Raw genomic sequence first — 15,188 nt, forward strand, 5'->3', positions numbered from 1 at the left:
TCAATTTCCCATAAAATGGGGAGAATTCTATTCTCCATAAAAAAAACCACTACATCAAATTCTCATTCTATCTCAATAACAAATAAAAATATAGGAAAACTTCAGTTTAACCCCCTAAACTTTTACATAATTTGACAAACTCCCAAACTTTTAAATATCTCATTTTGAGCCTTTGAACTTTCAATTGCTCTTAATGTGGACCCTCTGTCAGATTTTAAACGTTACATGACATTTATACCCAACTTTCGTATAAAATTTCAACTTTACCCTTAATTCCAAGGATATTTTGGTATTTTTGATATTTTTAACGGCTAAAATTGATAAAAGAGTCCATATTGAGAGCAATTGAAAGTTTAAGGATCCAAATTGAGAGATTTAAAAGTTTATAAGGAGTTTGTCAAATCCCGTAAAAGTTCCTGGGCTAAAGTAAAATTTCCCCTAAAAATATTGTTCCGTCGGAAATAATTCGGATCTTTACTAGCCTTGTCCAATGGCCACTCAAATCAACATGAAAAATTATGCTATAAACCACATTTTTATAGCGCATGGGTAATGCAATAAATCAAATTTTTATCTCTCAATTATCTCATAATATTGATTTGACAGTCTCAACCAACCCCTAAATTAATTAAAAAAAAAAATCCAATTGTTGATATGCATACCCCGAAGATAGGAAGACAGAACTTAAAAATAAAAGAAACAATATGGAACAAAACTCTGAAGCTAGCTTGGCCATTATAAAACACCAATCCATGACTATTATCATCAAAATGAACATTGAACATGGGACGGTAATCACACAACTCACAACAACACTCTCGCAAACAAATGAAAGCAATCTAAGCTGTAAATTACATCCTCAGGGACTGAAATACTAATCCTACTGATTTCTAGAATGACTATGACTATCTTATGGGAATACAACAAGCTTGTAACAAATTTTCATGTTCCCGCCAGCATAGTACATGATGAAAACCAAAACAAAACCTCAACAAGTACCCCTCAAAGATATGATAATCCGAAAGACAGAATATTTGTGGCTACGCGACGTTGACAGGCTGAGAGAGCGCATGTCTTTCAGTCTTACACCTGTAGACAACAACGCTTCCAACATTCAGTCCAATACTTCAATGATCATGCAGGCATAAATGCCAAACAAATTTTATACAGGCTGCATTTCTTTGTCACTTGAAAAATCTTAAAAGATTATAGAAAATACTTTTTTTTATAATTAATTGGAGGTGAGGACATAAAATTTGAGAAATTGTACAAAATTTCTTTGAAGTTAAGAGTTACTGAAGGTAAATATCTGGTTGTTACAACTTTTTTTTTTAAAAAGAAGATAACCCAGTGATTTACAGGGTGGCATATTCTCAAGCACATTAAGATAAATAAGAACTCGCAAGGTATCCTGTGACATCTACAAATCTTTTCATGCGTAGAAAAATCAGGATCAAATATTTCACAAAGCATCATTATATTGCAACATTAGTAAGATGCTCCCACAGCAGCCAGAATCCAAGTACAACTTAGCAGGTTCAGATTTACTAACCTATTGCATTGTAACCGGGATGCATAATTATGGTTGTTGCAATTTGTACACATCCAATCTCCTTCGCGCCATTGTTTGGCTCTGCTTAGTGAAGAGAATAGAAGTATTAAAATATTGATCACAAGAGAACTTGCGGAAGCGCACACAATGATCAGGTGTGTGCTCGACAGACCTAAAGGCTCACAAGAAATCTAAGTAGCCAAGTAAGTGATCCATATACATGGTATGCACGTGTACAAGGAGGAATCCAGTCAAAAGTTTACCCTTTTCCAAGCAGTGCAGGTGTAGTTGCTTGCTGTGGAAACTGCATCGACACTTGCAAATTCGGAGCAGTACCTGAGCTTACATTTGAGTAGGGAGCATAGGGTCCAGTATTAGGGTCAGCACCAGTCCCTATCATTTGCTCAAAACCTGGGTATGGTTGCAGCTGCATATTTGTCTAAACATTCAAAGAAAAGGAAAAACCAAGTTGTGCATGTTAAACCTAGGTTAAAACAACAATATATTAATCTAAATACCACACAAGAAAATGAATCCTTACTTGTCCCACATTTAATCTCTTGTTATCCCAGTCATGCACCAAGTCATCAGATGCCAGTCGCTTTGTTCCAAGTGCTTTACATCCAAAGAGAGGAAGAAGATAACAAACAACATCAGTTACAGATTATTAACTCATCCACATGGTAACCAAACAACAAACCCGAAAGTTTGTTGTTCAATTCTGTACCCAATCACAAAATGAAAGCCTTTTCCTTTTTTTTTTAACCACTAAATACAGAAAATCTATGATCAGATGCTACTTCTAAACATATCTGTTATCGCTACAATGACCGAAAGGGAGAGCATACCTGGTGGGAAAGCATTGCATTTTTTGCACTGGAAATAAGAAAAAAGCTGGATAAGATACATAATCATAACAAATAACAAACATCTGGAATCTTATATGTAATGAATACGAAAAAGAATGTTTAATTCCTCGATTGTTCTGCTACCGCAATCACACCTGGGCACGTGAGGAGTAATTATGGAAGCCACAGTTGCATATCCAGTCACCATTGCGCCATCCTTTAGGAGCCGAAAGATGCTGATTAGCAGGTTCTGGATACGGAAGTCCAGAATTATGGTTACCACCCAAGGGCCAAGCAGAAGCAGGTTGAACTCCATATTTATCAACCCCTCCTACAGACCAGTTGGAGCTCAAAGGAAGAGCCTGCTGGGGAGTTCCATTGCCAAACAATCCCATATTCATCTTTTGTTCTGGTCCTCCTTGGGCCCTGGCAAAATAATGTGAATAAGATGGGAGAGAAGCTCCAGGGATTGCAATTGCTGGCATTGCTGCTACCTCCTTCGGTTGCCCACACTTTTTGCACTTCTCTCTTGATGCATAATTGTTGTTAGTGCAACCTATTGATCCATTTCCACACACACCCAACCCACAATGCAGCAGGGGAGAAAGGAAGCCAAGTATACGCACACCACCCAGTCCATCCCATACGAAAATATACATACAAAAAACACAAACGACTCAACCTAATTGATAGCAAGTTCTGATCTTAACTTGACAAAAAGATTACAAATTAAATAAGCAATCAGTAGAAAGGGTCATAATTTCACTCAACAAACAACTGCCCATATATTAACAAGTAATATAAAAAGTTGATGGCATATAGGGAGACCAAAATTATGAATTCTCAGACATGTCCCAAATATTACAAGAGCATAGAAAGAGACAATCATTGAAAAATAATTTCATTATCTCACTTTGAAAAATAATTTCGTACCACTCTGTGATCAATCACTGCTGGATTGGTCGATGACACCCAAAAAAGAGCATCAAGAAAGGTAGGATCAAGCATAATGTTTTATGAAATGAACAGCACCCGCCCTCTCCTTCAAATTCAAGAGTAAACGAATATTGCAAACCGGAGAACATAAATTTGAGACAGACCCTTATCTACTAACAAACATGCTAAAAAGTAAATATAAATAGTTGTTCTAGATTCTGTCTTTGATACTTTCCATGTTCATGTCATATGTCTTTGTTGAGATACCTAACTAATCACTTGTAAGCAGTCAGAATGTTTACAAGTCCCCGGTTCCGAGTTCCAGCTTACTAAACAACACTCTTCCATTTGTTAGCTGGTAAATCGAGAAAAGTAGAAGATGCAGAATACTACTTTGAATCTAATGATATAGCTTGTTTCGAAGAAAAACTCACACCCACTATAAATTATTAATCCTCTACAGGATTTAAACATTAAACAATTAAAAACAAAACTATACCAATAAAAAAGCAACAAAAAATAAAATATTTTGGTAGATCAGGATCCTCTACATTTCCTTAAATCCTAACTATTATTTCAAATCATATGGTTCATATTATACCATTTCAGCATTTATCGCATATGAAACATGATGAATTAAAGAAAATTTAAGAATATCTCAAAACCTGAATTCAGCATATCAGATGTGATAAATGCTGTGGTGGCAAAATCTGAACCATTTAACTTAAATAATGATTAGGTTTCAACTCCACAAGACAATCTAGAGGATCTTAATCCCACAACCAAAAAGCCCTAGCTGCAGAGTCCAGCGTACAGCGTACTCCTAAAAAACCTAAAACCCAAACCAACCGCAATAATTTTAATCCCTAGCCCAAACCAAAACCTTATCCAGAGCCTTCGAAAAACCCTAGAACCCAACCATGCCCCAACATCCATTGACAAAGCAATAACAAATATGCGAATGGAGGGAAGTCAAATTCAAAACAAACAGACAAAGAGAGGACAATAGACGAAGAGCCAAACTAACCGGTACAGATCCAATCGCCGATACGCGGGAACCACTTGGAGTCGGCGGGGGTTTTGGTGTCGACGAGAAGCCGAGGCTGCTTGCACCGGTTGCAGAACGACCTGAAGGCGTAGTTCCTGTTCTTGCACCCACTGCACTCCCAATCGCCTTCTCTTCCCTCCCCCATTCCCTTTCTCTCTCTCTCTCTCTCTCTCTCTCTCTCTCTCTCTCGCAACGCCGATACGAACTGTAACTCTTTCGGTTTTACTTGTTGCGGCTCATCCACGATGGTCTTTGAAGTCAAAGGAAAGGAAAGGAAAAGAGGGAGGAAAGGAATTTCGTCACCCTCTCTCTCTCTCTCTCTCTCTCTGTCACGTGGCTCACCCACGAGACTGGTAATTGTGCATTTGGTCCTTGCGAATGGGCCTTTACAAACATTTCGATTTTCCCTACTTTAAATGGGCTGGGCCCTTGACAAGCATGGATTCTAATCATACTAATTTTCTGATTCAATTCAAATATTTATTATGAACATAAATTTTATTCAAATCAATCTATAAAAATTAAAAAAATGCATTTTTTAAAATATATATACATTTTTTTTAAAAAAATATATACAAAATCATATAAGTTTAATAGGTAAGTAAAAAAAAAAAATCTTTCAACCCAATTTAAAAAAGTGTTATTTTTACCAAAGTAGTGTTATTTTTTACACTTATAATATCACGTGTTTTAAAATTTACATGTATTTTTTAATTTTAAACTTATATATATCATAAGAGTAATTTTAAATGCATTTTTAATAGAAAATGAGATTCTTACATGCATTTTTAAAAAATGCATACGAAAATTACATACTTTAAGAGCATATGTAAATTTAATAGATAAGTAAAAAACAATCTTTCAGCCTAATTTTTTTTTAAAAAAACTTTAATGTTACTTAAAATAATCTTTTCTTTAATGTTACTTGAAATGATCTTACTTTTCACGCCTATAACTTCACGTGTTTTAAGAAAGCAACTTAATCATAAGAAGTCATTCATATTGCATAAAACATTCACATATGTCCAAAACTAAAAGTAGCAAATTCATGCTATATATATTCCTAGTGAATGATGAAGAGCTAGTTCTTCCATTCCTGAGTTTCATTGTCCAAAAGTCTAACAAAAACCATGGGTGACATGATCACAAGCCACAGCTATTTTGACTTCTTCACCCACTGCCACCCCTTGCATCATTGAACACCGGGAAGCATGGCCTTCAACCAGGTCAAACGTTTCTCACTTTTCAATGACATGAATGTTTTTCTCCAGCATAGGTTCTGAAACAAATCCAGAGCTGCATTGTAAGTGCGGCGATCAACACCTTGCATACCATTTATTATTGCAATGCAATTATTTGCAGAATGTGGGTCATCAGTACTTTTACATGCTGCAGCTCCCTTCGAATTCTCAGCTCCTTTGTGATGTTTCTTGTTGGCACCTGAAACCTGAGGCTGCGCTGCCTGCGCCTGGCGCTTGTTGCATCCATGTGAGCGTGGAAGATCAATGCTGCCAGACCTGCTCCAACCAGTACTTGCATAGGCATACTGCCCAGTGGCCTTTGGTTTTGTAAATATCGTGCATAGCTCTTCATATATTGGACACCCCCATTTCCTGTATGGCTTAATCTCAGGATACGCCTGCATTGAAAAATATGAATTGAAACCAGGGAAAACCCTTCACAAGATACAATGAAGCTCAAATGTTACTCATAGTGGCTGTAGGCTTACCCCACATTACTTATATATAGCTTATAGGGCTTTAGTGTGTAAATGTAAGCTATATGCCGAACAACTTAATATCTTGTCTCTTTCTCTTGTTTATTATTATTCTGCACTCTATACTTATCGAAGCTTGCATTATTGTTAAAGTAAAGAAATATTATAAATTAGTTGACTTCGTAAACTTTAAAATTTTAGTTTTTCCTAAAAAAAATTAGATTGACATGAAAAATATAAATCTTTCGATCAAATGCAAATACTTTTAATAGATAGAAAAAAATGTTTGACAAGTATTTGAAGTATCCACAAATAAATATTTTTTTATAATTAATTAATATAATCAAATGTAACAATAATTAAACCAAGAGAGAGAGAGAGAGAGAGAGAGAGGGGATCTAAAGAGAAGTAAATATGTACCTGGATATATTCTGCCCAGATATGATCATCAACATCCACCATCTTCCGACGATAATCCCAACCAAAGCCACCGTGGTTATATAAAGGTTTTACAATGCGGTACCGTTTTCTTAAAATAGTAAGGTGTTTTTTCAGTTCCTTTTTATCATAATTTAGACCTGTCTCCTGATTGAATTCCTTGCAGACACGATCCCATGCCTTCTCATCAAATCCACTGACACACACGTCCAAGTGGTATTTCATTTCCTCAATCAGCAATTCTACAAATATCTTCTCCGTGCGTGGTGGCCAGTTTGGCCGGGACCAAACATCCTCTGATTGCTCTTCACTTGTCTGGTTATCAATCTAAAACATGCATATTCTTCTAGGAATTAACAAATAACAATGTTTTCTTTTAAGAAATTTCTTTACGATTCTTATATCATGTAAATGTTAGTTTAATTGATTGGGACGAAGAAATTCTGGCTTAGTTTTTAGGGAAATCCTTAACAAATGTAACCATCCAGTATAATATTCAAATTTGGACATGGTTGTTGGAAACAGTGACAGTTGACTAACCGTTTTTGAATCAGAGCCGCGGTTGCTTTGCTTTCTCGACCTTTTCTCGGGCATCCTTGGAAAACGAATTGAATACGATGAAACCACGATCCCAGAGAGAGAGAGAGAGAGTTTGTTGCTTAGCGAATGGAATTTTTTCTTTTTCTATTTCTAGTGGCTTTTTTGAATTTTGAGTGGAGAATAATAACCATTAGAAGCGGGAAGCGAATGCGAAAAACTCAAAATTTTGGGCACGGAGACCAAAGATTATGGTAGTTTTAGCATTTTTTGGTTATTCTTTTTTTCTCTCTCAATTTTGGTTAAATAATATTTTTGACTTTAAATTGTTCAAAATGAAAAGTAAGGTCAAATCACAATTAAGTGAAATATTTATCTTCACAATAATGTTAGTTATTATGAAGATAACATTTTTAAATTATTAATTAAGGCATTGTCAAAATCCGAAAGAGAAGCGATAAAAATGGAGTATTATATTTTTCGTTAACATAGGTCTCTAGAGTAAGATCAAACCACATTAGCATAGAGAGATTAAAACTTACAAAACCCAAGAAGCACAACATAAATACAAAAAATAAAGCAAATAGTGGAGAAATACAAATACTTTAAAACAACAAAAGATTTACAATAGAAAAAAGCAAAAAAAATTATTAAAAAAAAAAAAAAAAACACCTAAGTGACAATAGCATTGGCGGCCGGATAGGCAACGAAAAGGTAACAGATGGGCTTTGATCGATGTGTGAGATTCATGCACTGACACGTAAGCGGCTCAAAGGAAAAGTAGAGGATAACGACAAAAAGTTAGCCTGAGAGGTCAAAGAGGATTGTGAACTAGCGCGTGGGAGGTTGAGACTAACATGAAAGCATATCGAGCTTTGAAGAAATTCAATATGAAAACCAGGGTGAATCAAAACAGCACGCGGCGTGCTTTGTGCAAAAAAAAATATAAATTGCACAGGCGTGCTAAGCACGCCGTATGCTGTGAATCAGGACTCTATTGACAGCACTGGTTTTAACCTCAGATCCACATCAGCCATTTTTGAGTAGGCTGATGTGAATGACACGGTGTTAAAAGGTGGTGACGTCAAAGTGGTTATGAAGGTGTCGATGATAATTATTATGAAAGTTACAATTAGATGGCGCCACCAAGGAAAACAAACGGAGGCAACAATAACAACCTAACCAAAATTGATAAATAAAAAAAAATATTTTTTAAAAAATTATTATAATTGATAGGCCAAATTGCATGTCATTCAATTTCAAACAGTGGACAAGGGCTATAAGATTCGCTTGCTTCAAGCAGCTTATAACACAAAGAAAACTGTTACATTTATTAAATTTTATTTCAAAAAAAAAAAAAAAATCTCAAAAGATGCAACATATTTCATAAGATTTATTATTTTAAAAAATTTGATTTTGATTTTTGCATTTCTCAAAGTTGTCCAATGAAAGCAACTCGTGCACTCCACACGCGTCCACGATGTAGTGGCCGGGGTCTACCAGCCGACTTTCCTCCGCAAAGAAACAGAGGGAACGCAATCTTTCATTTTTCCAGTTTCAGCGGGAACGACAAGCCGGCCTGTCGTTTTCTCGCATTTACAATTACAAAACCGCAAAGATCGACGTCGTCCGGCATCCTTAACGGTAGCAAAAGATGTTTCATCGCGCATGGTATTTCAAAGCATCAGAAATTGCTTTCCTTCAATAGTCGGCGAATTCCCATTTCACTTTTTGGCTCTTTGGATTACAATTCACTCCTGAGAAACCAAAGCAAGAATTGTGGGAAATTGAATGGGAGATGAGGCAGCCGAGAAAGCAAAATCCAAGGGCTGGTTTTGGTGGTTGATTGTGTCAGTGATTGGAGCTCTGGTTGTCACAGCGAGTACACTCACTATTCTAAGAAATTTTCGTCACTCGGGGCCGCCTTCAATCCCTCACCACCCCGGCGCCATTGTTCAAAAATACGCCGACGCTCTTGAAACCGCCTTGCAATTCTTCGACATTCAAAAATGTACAACAATTCCATAAATCTAATCATTTAACCATTATTTCCATAATGTTATATCAATGATCTTCTTGAAAACTTCCCCAAGTACTTATCTCCTGATCACAATTTGTTGATGCAGCTGGGAAGTTGGTAAATAATAGGATTGCGTGGAGAGAGGACTCGGGGTTAAGAGATGGGAGTGAGGAAGATTTGGATTTATCGAAAGGAATGTATGATGCTGGTGATCTCATCAAGTTTGGATTCCCCATGGCTTTTACTGCAACAGTGTTGTCATGGGCGATTCTTGAGTATGGGGATCAGTTGAATGCAGTGAAGCAATTGGGACACGCTCAGGACTCGCTGAAGTGGATCACTGATTATCTTATTACTTGCCCATCCTTCTTCAAATGTGCTCTATGTTCAGGTTGCCCAAATGTGTTAATTTATTCTTACTTTTGAGTTTATCATAACACGCTGCTTGATAGCATATATCATAATTTGTAGACTAATGTTACATAGATTAGTATGTAAATTCAACTTCTGTTTTTAAGGATTTAGCGTTTCTTTCATCATTTCATTGCTCTTGGAGGATTTATATTCCATAGTTCTAAAATATGGTAATGTCCTAAAATGGTTGGATTTACTTTTGATCCGACGGCAATGCATTTCCTTATTACAAGAGTGCATACATTATTGTAAAAATGTGAATAATGTATTGGAGTAATGCTACTCTCCACACCAATTAATCACGCCTGTTTTATAATGGCTTACGTGATGTGTTTTATGTGGTTAAAATGATAAATGAGTGTGAAAAGTAGTATTACATTATAGAGACTAGTAATCTTATTATAAGCTTGCAGGATTGTGAGAACGCAGCTCGTCTTCTTTTTTAGCATTATGGTTAGTTCTCACTTATATATGTGTGTGCGCTATATAAAGGAAGCCACCCGCAATAAACTAATGTTTTTTGTATGTTTTTCAGTATAGTGTGATAACCTGTATTTATAGATGTGGCTGTATAAGAAAAATTTATCCTCTGAATTGTTGTGTGATTCCTTCTTTGTGTTGTTGAAGGTGGGTGATCCTGAATTAGACCACAAATGTTGGGAAAGACCTGAATCCATGACAGAGAAAAGACCTCTCATGCAGGTTAACATGTCATTCCCGGGAACAGAAGTTGCAGCAGAGACTGCAGCAGCTATGGCATCAGCATCTCTGGTTTTCAAGAAAATTAATTCAACTTATTCTAGGGTGCTCCTTATGCATGCCCAGCAGCTGTTTATTTTTGCTGATACTTATAGAGGTTCATACAGTGTCAGCATCCCCCAAGTGCAGAAATACTACAACTCCACAGGATATGGAGATGAACTCTTGTGGGCAGCGACCTGGCTCTATCATGCAACTGGAGACCAATCATACCTCAAATATGTAACTGAACAAAATGGGAAAGAATTTGCCGAGTGGGGGAGCCCGACTTGGTTTAGTTGGGATAACAAGCATGCTGGAACTACGGTATGTATTATGATGTAGTGCTTTTATTGTTTCAATTCTAGTTTTCAAGAAGTACTTTTTCTCTTAGGCATGTATTGAAGTTTCACCATAATGCATAGGCTAATCAAAATTACCATCACTTGTTTATAACTTCTTTTTGATTTGCTCCATTACTTCTTATCAGCTTGAAGTTATAAAATCTTCTTGAAATGTTGTTTATTTAGAGCACTCTTTGAGACCATACAATCCCCTGAGTGATACTAATCATGTCATAGTAAATTCCATCTACTATGTAGTTTTGTATATTGGGGAAGCTTTATGAAAAGAGAGAAGGTGGCTCAAAGTTGTGCATGCAATATGGGTGTTGTGGAATTTAAAGCAGGATGTATCTAGTAATAGCTGACACCAAACAGTTGCATGAAGACTAAAGTAAACCTATGCTAATATTTTTGCAATTTCTGAGCAGGTTCTTCTGTCCAGGATAAATTTCTTTGGTGCGAAAGATGTGTCAATTGCTGAGAATCTTGATCTCCAGATGTACAGGGAATCAGCTGAGGCCATCATGTGTGCACTACTTCCTGATTCACCGACGGCCACTTCCAGCAGAACAGATAGTAATGTTCTTTTCTTTCTCTCCCCCTCTCTCTCTCTCACACACACGCACGCATACACATAGATCAACATGTGTATATCTAAAAAGACCAGCAGGGATATTCTGTAAAGCTTGTTACTTTGCTTTTCTTCTTTTTTTTGTGTGCTTGTCTTTGGCCGCGGTTCAAGAGCCTCTGATTAACATAGTTACCAATGGCAAATATCCTCCTCTTGCCACTCATCATTTTTTTAAGGTACATTCAAAAGATAATTCAGCAGTTGAGACCAATTAATCTAGTTGAGGAATCTGGCATATTTTTGCAATGAAAGTTCTACTCTCTCTTTCTTTTTTGTATACGTATTTTATAAATTTATTTTGTAGGATAGCTGTCAATCAAACAGCTGAAAATTTATCATATCACAGCCCACTATGTGGATCTCCTTGCAGGGCTTTTTAGTTTTCAGGTTGTGTTCCTTTACTTGCAAGCTAAATTACACACAAATATCACTGATATGATCATCAAAATGTTATTTATGTATCATATACCCTTCTAGTTTCATAGACAGCAGCATTCATTCCATTTGCATCTTGAAGTGGAATATGTCCTTTTGAAGTAGGTGGTCTGATTTGGGTGACCGAGTGGAACTCACTGCTCCATCCTGTGGCATCTGCATTCCTGTGTGTTCTTTGTAGTGATTACATGCTTACATCCCAGACTGAAACTCTATATTGCCATGGTAAATCCTACAAGCCAGAAGATCTTCGCAAATTTGCCATTTCGCAGGTATGCAATTTGTTGGAATAAGGTGCAATAATTCTGCATCTTGGCCTCCAACCCTTTTTTTTAAGAATAAGCAGTCTCCTCTATTTAAAAGCAAAACAAACCAAAGACAAAGTATCACCAGTTACAAGCCCTTCCAACGGGCTAAAACACAGCCTCACAGAGGCCAAAACCAATCATACTAAAAGAAACCACAGAGCTGTAGAAACATCTTACAGCAAACCAAAACAAGCCCTTACAGAGGACTAGAAACTAACCACAAAAAACAGAGACAACCAAACCAGCAAAAATGCAGAAACTGCATCAACAGAGCAAGTCTGCAGGCAAGTTCCATAGAGAACAAAGCACAAGGTTCTCCCTAGTTTTTGGAAACTTTCCTTTCCCAACTGCTCTGATTTGAACTTCCCACAGTATCTTCTTCAAAATCTGCTCCTCTGTGCTTGGATGACCTGCATACTTGAGTTCATTTCGAGTGTACCAGATATTATACACAGCAGAACCCAAAACCAGACAGCAAAGCAAGGCTTTAAGAGTTTTACATCCCCAATTACTACATCCCAGTTGTAGAATATCCTCCCATATTACAGGAGGGTTAGCCACTCTGCATCTGGACATACAAAACCTCCAAATTCTATAGCAAAAACTACATTCAAAAAATAAATGGTCACGGCTCTTCAATTGGTTTATGCAAAAAGAGCATTTGACATCTCCTTTGTATCCCCAGTTTAGCAGCCTATCACCTGTAACCATTCAATAATGGCATCTTTTTTGTTTTGCTTCTAACCCCTTCTCAACTACATTCAGGTAGATTATGTGTTGGGCAAAAATTTGATGAAGATGAGCTATCTCGTTGGGCATGGGAGTAACTATCCTCAATATGTACACCACAGGGGAGCTTCAATTCCTGTTGATGCTGACACTGGCTGCAGCGATGGGTTCAAGTGGCTTAACTCTTCCAATCCCAACCCAAATGTAGCCGTTGGAGCACTAGTGGGCGGGCCCTTCCTAAATGAGACTTACATTGATGCACGAAACAATTTAATGCAGGGTGAACCAACCACATACAACACTGCTCTCATCGTCGGCCTCCTCTCTGGCTTAGTAACCAGTTCTTCAGTAGTTGAGTCTTTTGCATAAAAGACATCGTTGGAAAGGAATTAATCAACTGATTAGCTGAAACAGATAATCTGTGCTTCCCCTTTGAGATATTCTGAGGCCGGACCAAACTGGCAAAAAGTGAGGCTCAACACGTGGAATATTTAATTGAAATGAAAGATGAATTATGAGGACGATGTTAAAACTCAAGAGCTATATTGTGATAAATTATCAATTACTTCAAAAGCTTAAGTTGATATTCTATGATCTAACACGATCACGGGTCTTCGGTGCTTTAAGAGAGTTCAGCCCACAGTGGATATACATATTAGAACAAGACATGTGATAAGTAAATGAAAAGATTATTTCTTTGGTTTATACTTTGTGTACTGATCTGATGCTACTCCCTGAACAAGCTTCCTGATCATCCCATGGAGGGTACAAGTTCCACATTTCCCTATACACAGTCCATTTCAATATATGGATTTGTAATGAATGTTAGTGCAATTTTGAGAAGGAGCGAAGGAAGTGAAAGGATGCTATATAGTGACGCCTCTGCAATATTGATTACCGGGCGTCTCAATATTGGCCATTTGTGAGGCAAATTATTGGAATATAATTTCCATTTCCAGTAGTCAAAAAAGTGTTAATATTGGGGTAAAATTGTCCCCATATTTAAAAATTGGGATAAAATATTTTTTCCTGTTCTCCATTTCATTTCTTAATTCCAATTTTTATGTCTCTTTAAAATCTCAAAGAGTAGTGCTACGGAGACCAAAAAAATAAAAAAATTATTCCTATCTTGTCGGTTAGACCATCTGATTTGGTGGTCGCAACCACCAGATGACACATCAAAAGGGTTGTGACCACTTCCAATGGGCCTGTGGTGGGTGTAGCCACCTTCGAAGTTCGATTAGATGGCCAACCACCCCAAGGGGATACTCGGCCACTAATGATGAGCTAAACCTTTTTTCATATATTTTGCTGATGTGATAGTGCTAAGTCAATCAAATATTTTGGGTTATCACAATACCACTGTCAGGTCAATGAGTATAGAAGGTGTGAATTTTTTAGGAAGTGTCATTACCATTTTTAAATCTAAAAATAATTCCACACTTAAATACCATAAATTAGGCTCGATGGTCTAATGGAGACATTTTTATTTTTTCTAATATCATCCAATTTTGTTGTCTCTACGAAAGATGGCAAAATGATAAAGACCATTCAAACTATAGGATTATTATACTAAGGCCTTGTTTGAATGTGTGTTTGAGGAGCGTAAAAGTGCGCTTAATACTAAAAAAAATTATTTAAAGAAAAAAGTACTCGTTTGGTAAATAAATTAAAGGGTTAAATACCTCAAATCCCCCTAAGGTTTACCAACTTTATTTTTCCCCCATGGGGTTTCATTTTTATCACAGGACCCCCATGGGGTTTTGATAAAGGACCAATTTAGTCAATCCGTTAGTTGACCGTTAAGACTGACACGTGGACCAATCAGATGTTGACACGTGGCACCTATTTAATTTTCTTTAAAATTAAAAAAAATGTATTGAAAAAAAAAAAAGGGAAAAAAACTGGGCCACCCCCTTGGCCATTTGGGGGTGGCCAGTTTTTTCCTTTTTTTTTTTCTTTTTTTTTTTTAAAAAAATACATTGTTTTTAATTTTTTTAAAAAATTAAATAGATGCCACGTGTCAACATCTGATTGGTCCACATGTCAGTCTTAACGGTCAACTAACGGATGGACTAAATTAGTCATTTATCAAGGGGTCCTGTGATAAAAATGAAATCCAAGGGGAAAAAAAATAAAGTTGGCAAACCCTAGGGGGGTATGAGGTATTTAACCCTAAATTAAAAAAGCTTTTAAGAGTTCAAAAATTCTAAAAATAGCCAAAATGCACTTTGGTAAAAGCTTAAAAATAATTTTTTTGCCAAAAACTTAAAACTCTATTTTTCAAACACAATCTCAAACATACTTTAAAAAAATATTAATTAATATAATAAAATATCTCCATGCTAAGGTAATGGAATACAATAACTAAGGTCAACTCCAACATCATCACATGATTAATATCCATTATTAATGTCTATCGGATTCTTACCACTATCTTTTTAGTAGGAGACATAGAGTAATTTGAAAAATCTTATACATCCATAATAGGGT

General features: G+C 36.5%; 2 protein-coding genes and 1 pseudogene across 3 annotated transcripts; 1 reads left to right on the forward strand and 2 right to left on the reverse strand.

Annotated features, from left to right (window-relative positions):
- Positions 1 to 705: 705 nt before the first annotated feature.
- Positions 706 to 4,691, reverse strand: LOC132171783 (uncharacterized). Its single transcript, XM_059583182.1, has 7 exons — positions 4,364 to 4,691; positions 2,556 to 2,956; positions 2,401 to 2,428; positions 2,094 to 2,167; positions 1,816 to 1,991; positions 1,553 to 1,633; positions 706 to 1,089 (listed from the first exon to the last, which is right to left on the reverse strand). The coding sequence occupies exons 1-7, from the start codon at positions 4,527 to 4,529 to the stop codon at positions 1,041 to 1,043; spliced, it is 975 nt and encodes a 324-aa protein (XP_059439165.1). The 5' UTR covers positions 4,530 to 4,691; the 3' UTR covers positions 706 to 1,040.
- Positions 4,692 to 5,414: 723 nt separating this feature from the next.
- On the reverse strand, positions 5,415 to 7,183 carry LOC132172763 (L10-interacting MYB domain-containing protein-like). 2 transcript variants are annotated; one of them, XM_059584333.1, is made up of 4 exons: positions 7,080 to 7,183; positions 6,522 to 6,866; positions 5,765 to 6,023; positions 5,415 to 5,663 (listed from the first exon to the last, which is right to left on the reverse strand). In XM_059584333.1, exons 1-4 carry the CDS (start codon positions 7,131 to 7,133, stop codon positions 5,623 to 5,625), a joined length of 699 nt encoding a protein of 232 aa, XP_059440316.1. In that variant the 5' UTR covers positions 7,134 to 7,183; the 3' UTR covers positions 5,415 to 5,622. The 2 variants fall into 2 exon arrangements, with proteins under 2 accessions (XP_059440316.1, XP_059440315.1); XM_059584332.1 differs by having other exon boundaries at positions 5,415 to 6,023.
- Positions 7,184 to 7,411: 228 nt separating this feature from the next.
- LOC132172973 (endoglucanase 2-like) lies at positions 7,412 to 13,064 on the forward strand (annotated as a pseudogene).
- The last annotated feature ends 2,124 nt before the right edge of the window (positions 13,065 to 15,188 follow it).

Source organism: Corylus avellana, chromosome ca2 (assembly GCF_901000735.1).
Source record: "Corylus avellana chromosome ca2, CavTom2PMs-1.0".
In the NCBI taxonomy this organism is placed as follows: domain Eukaryota; kingdom Viridiplantae; phylum Streptophyta; class Magnoliopsida; order Fagales; family Betulaceae; genus Corylus; species Corylus avellana.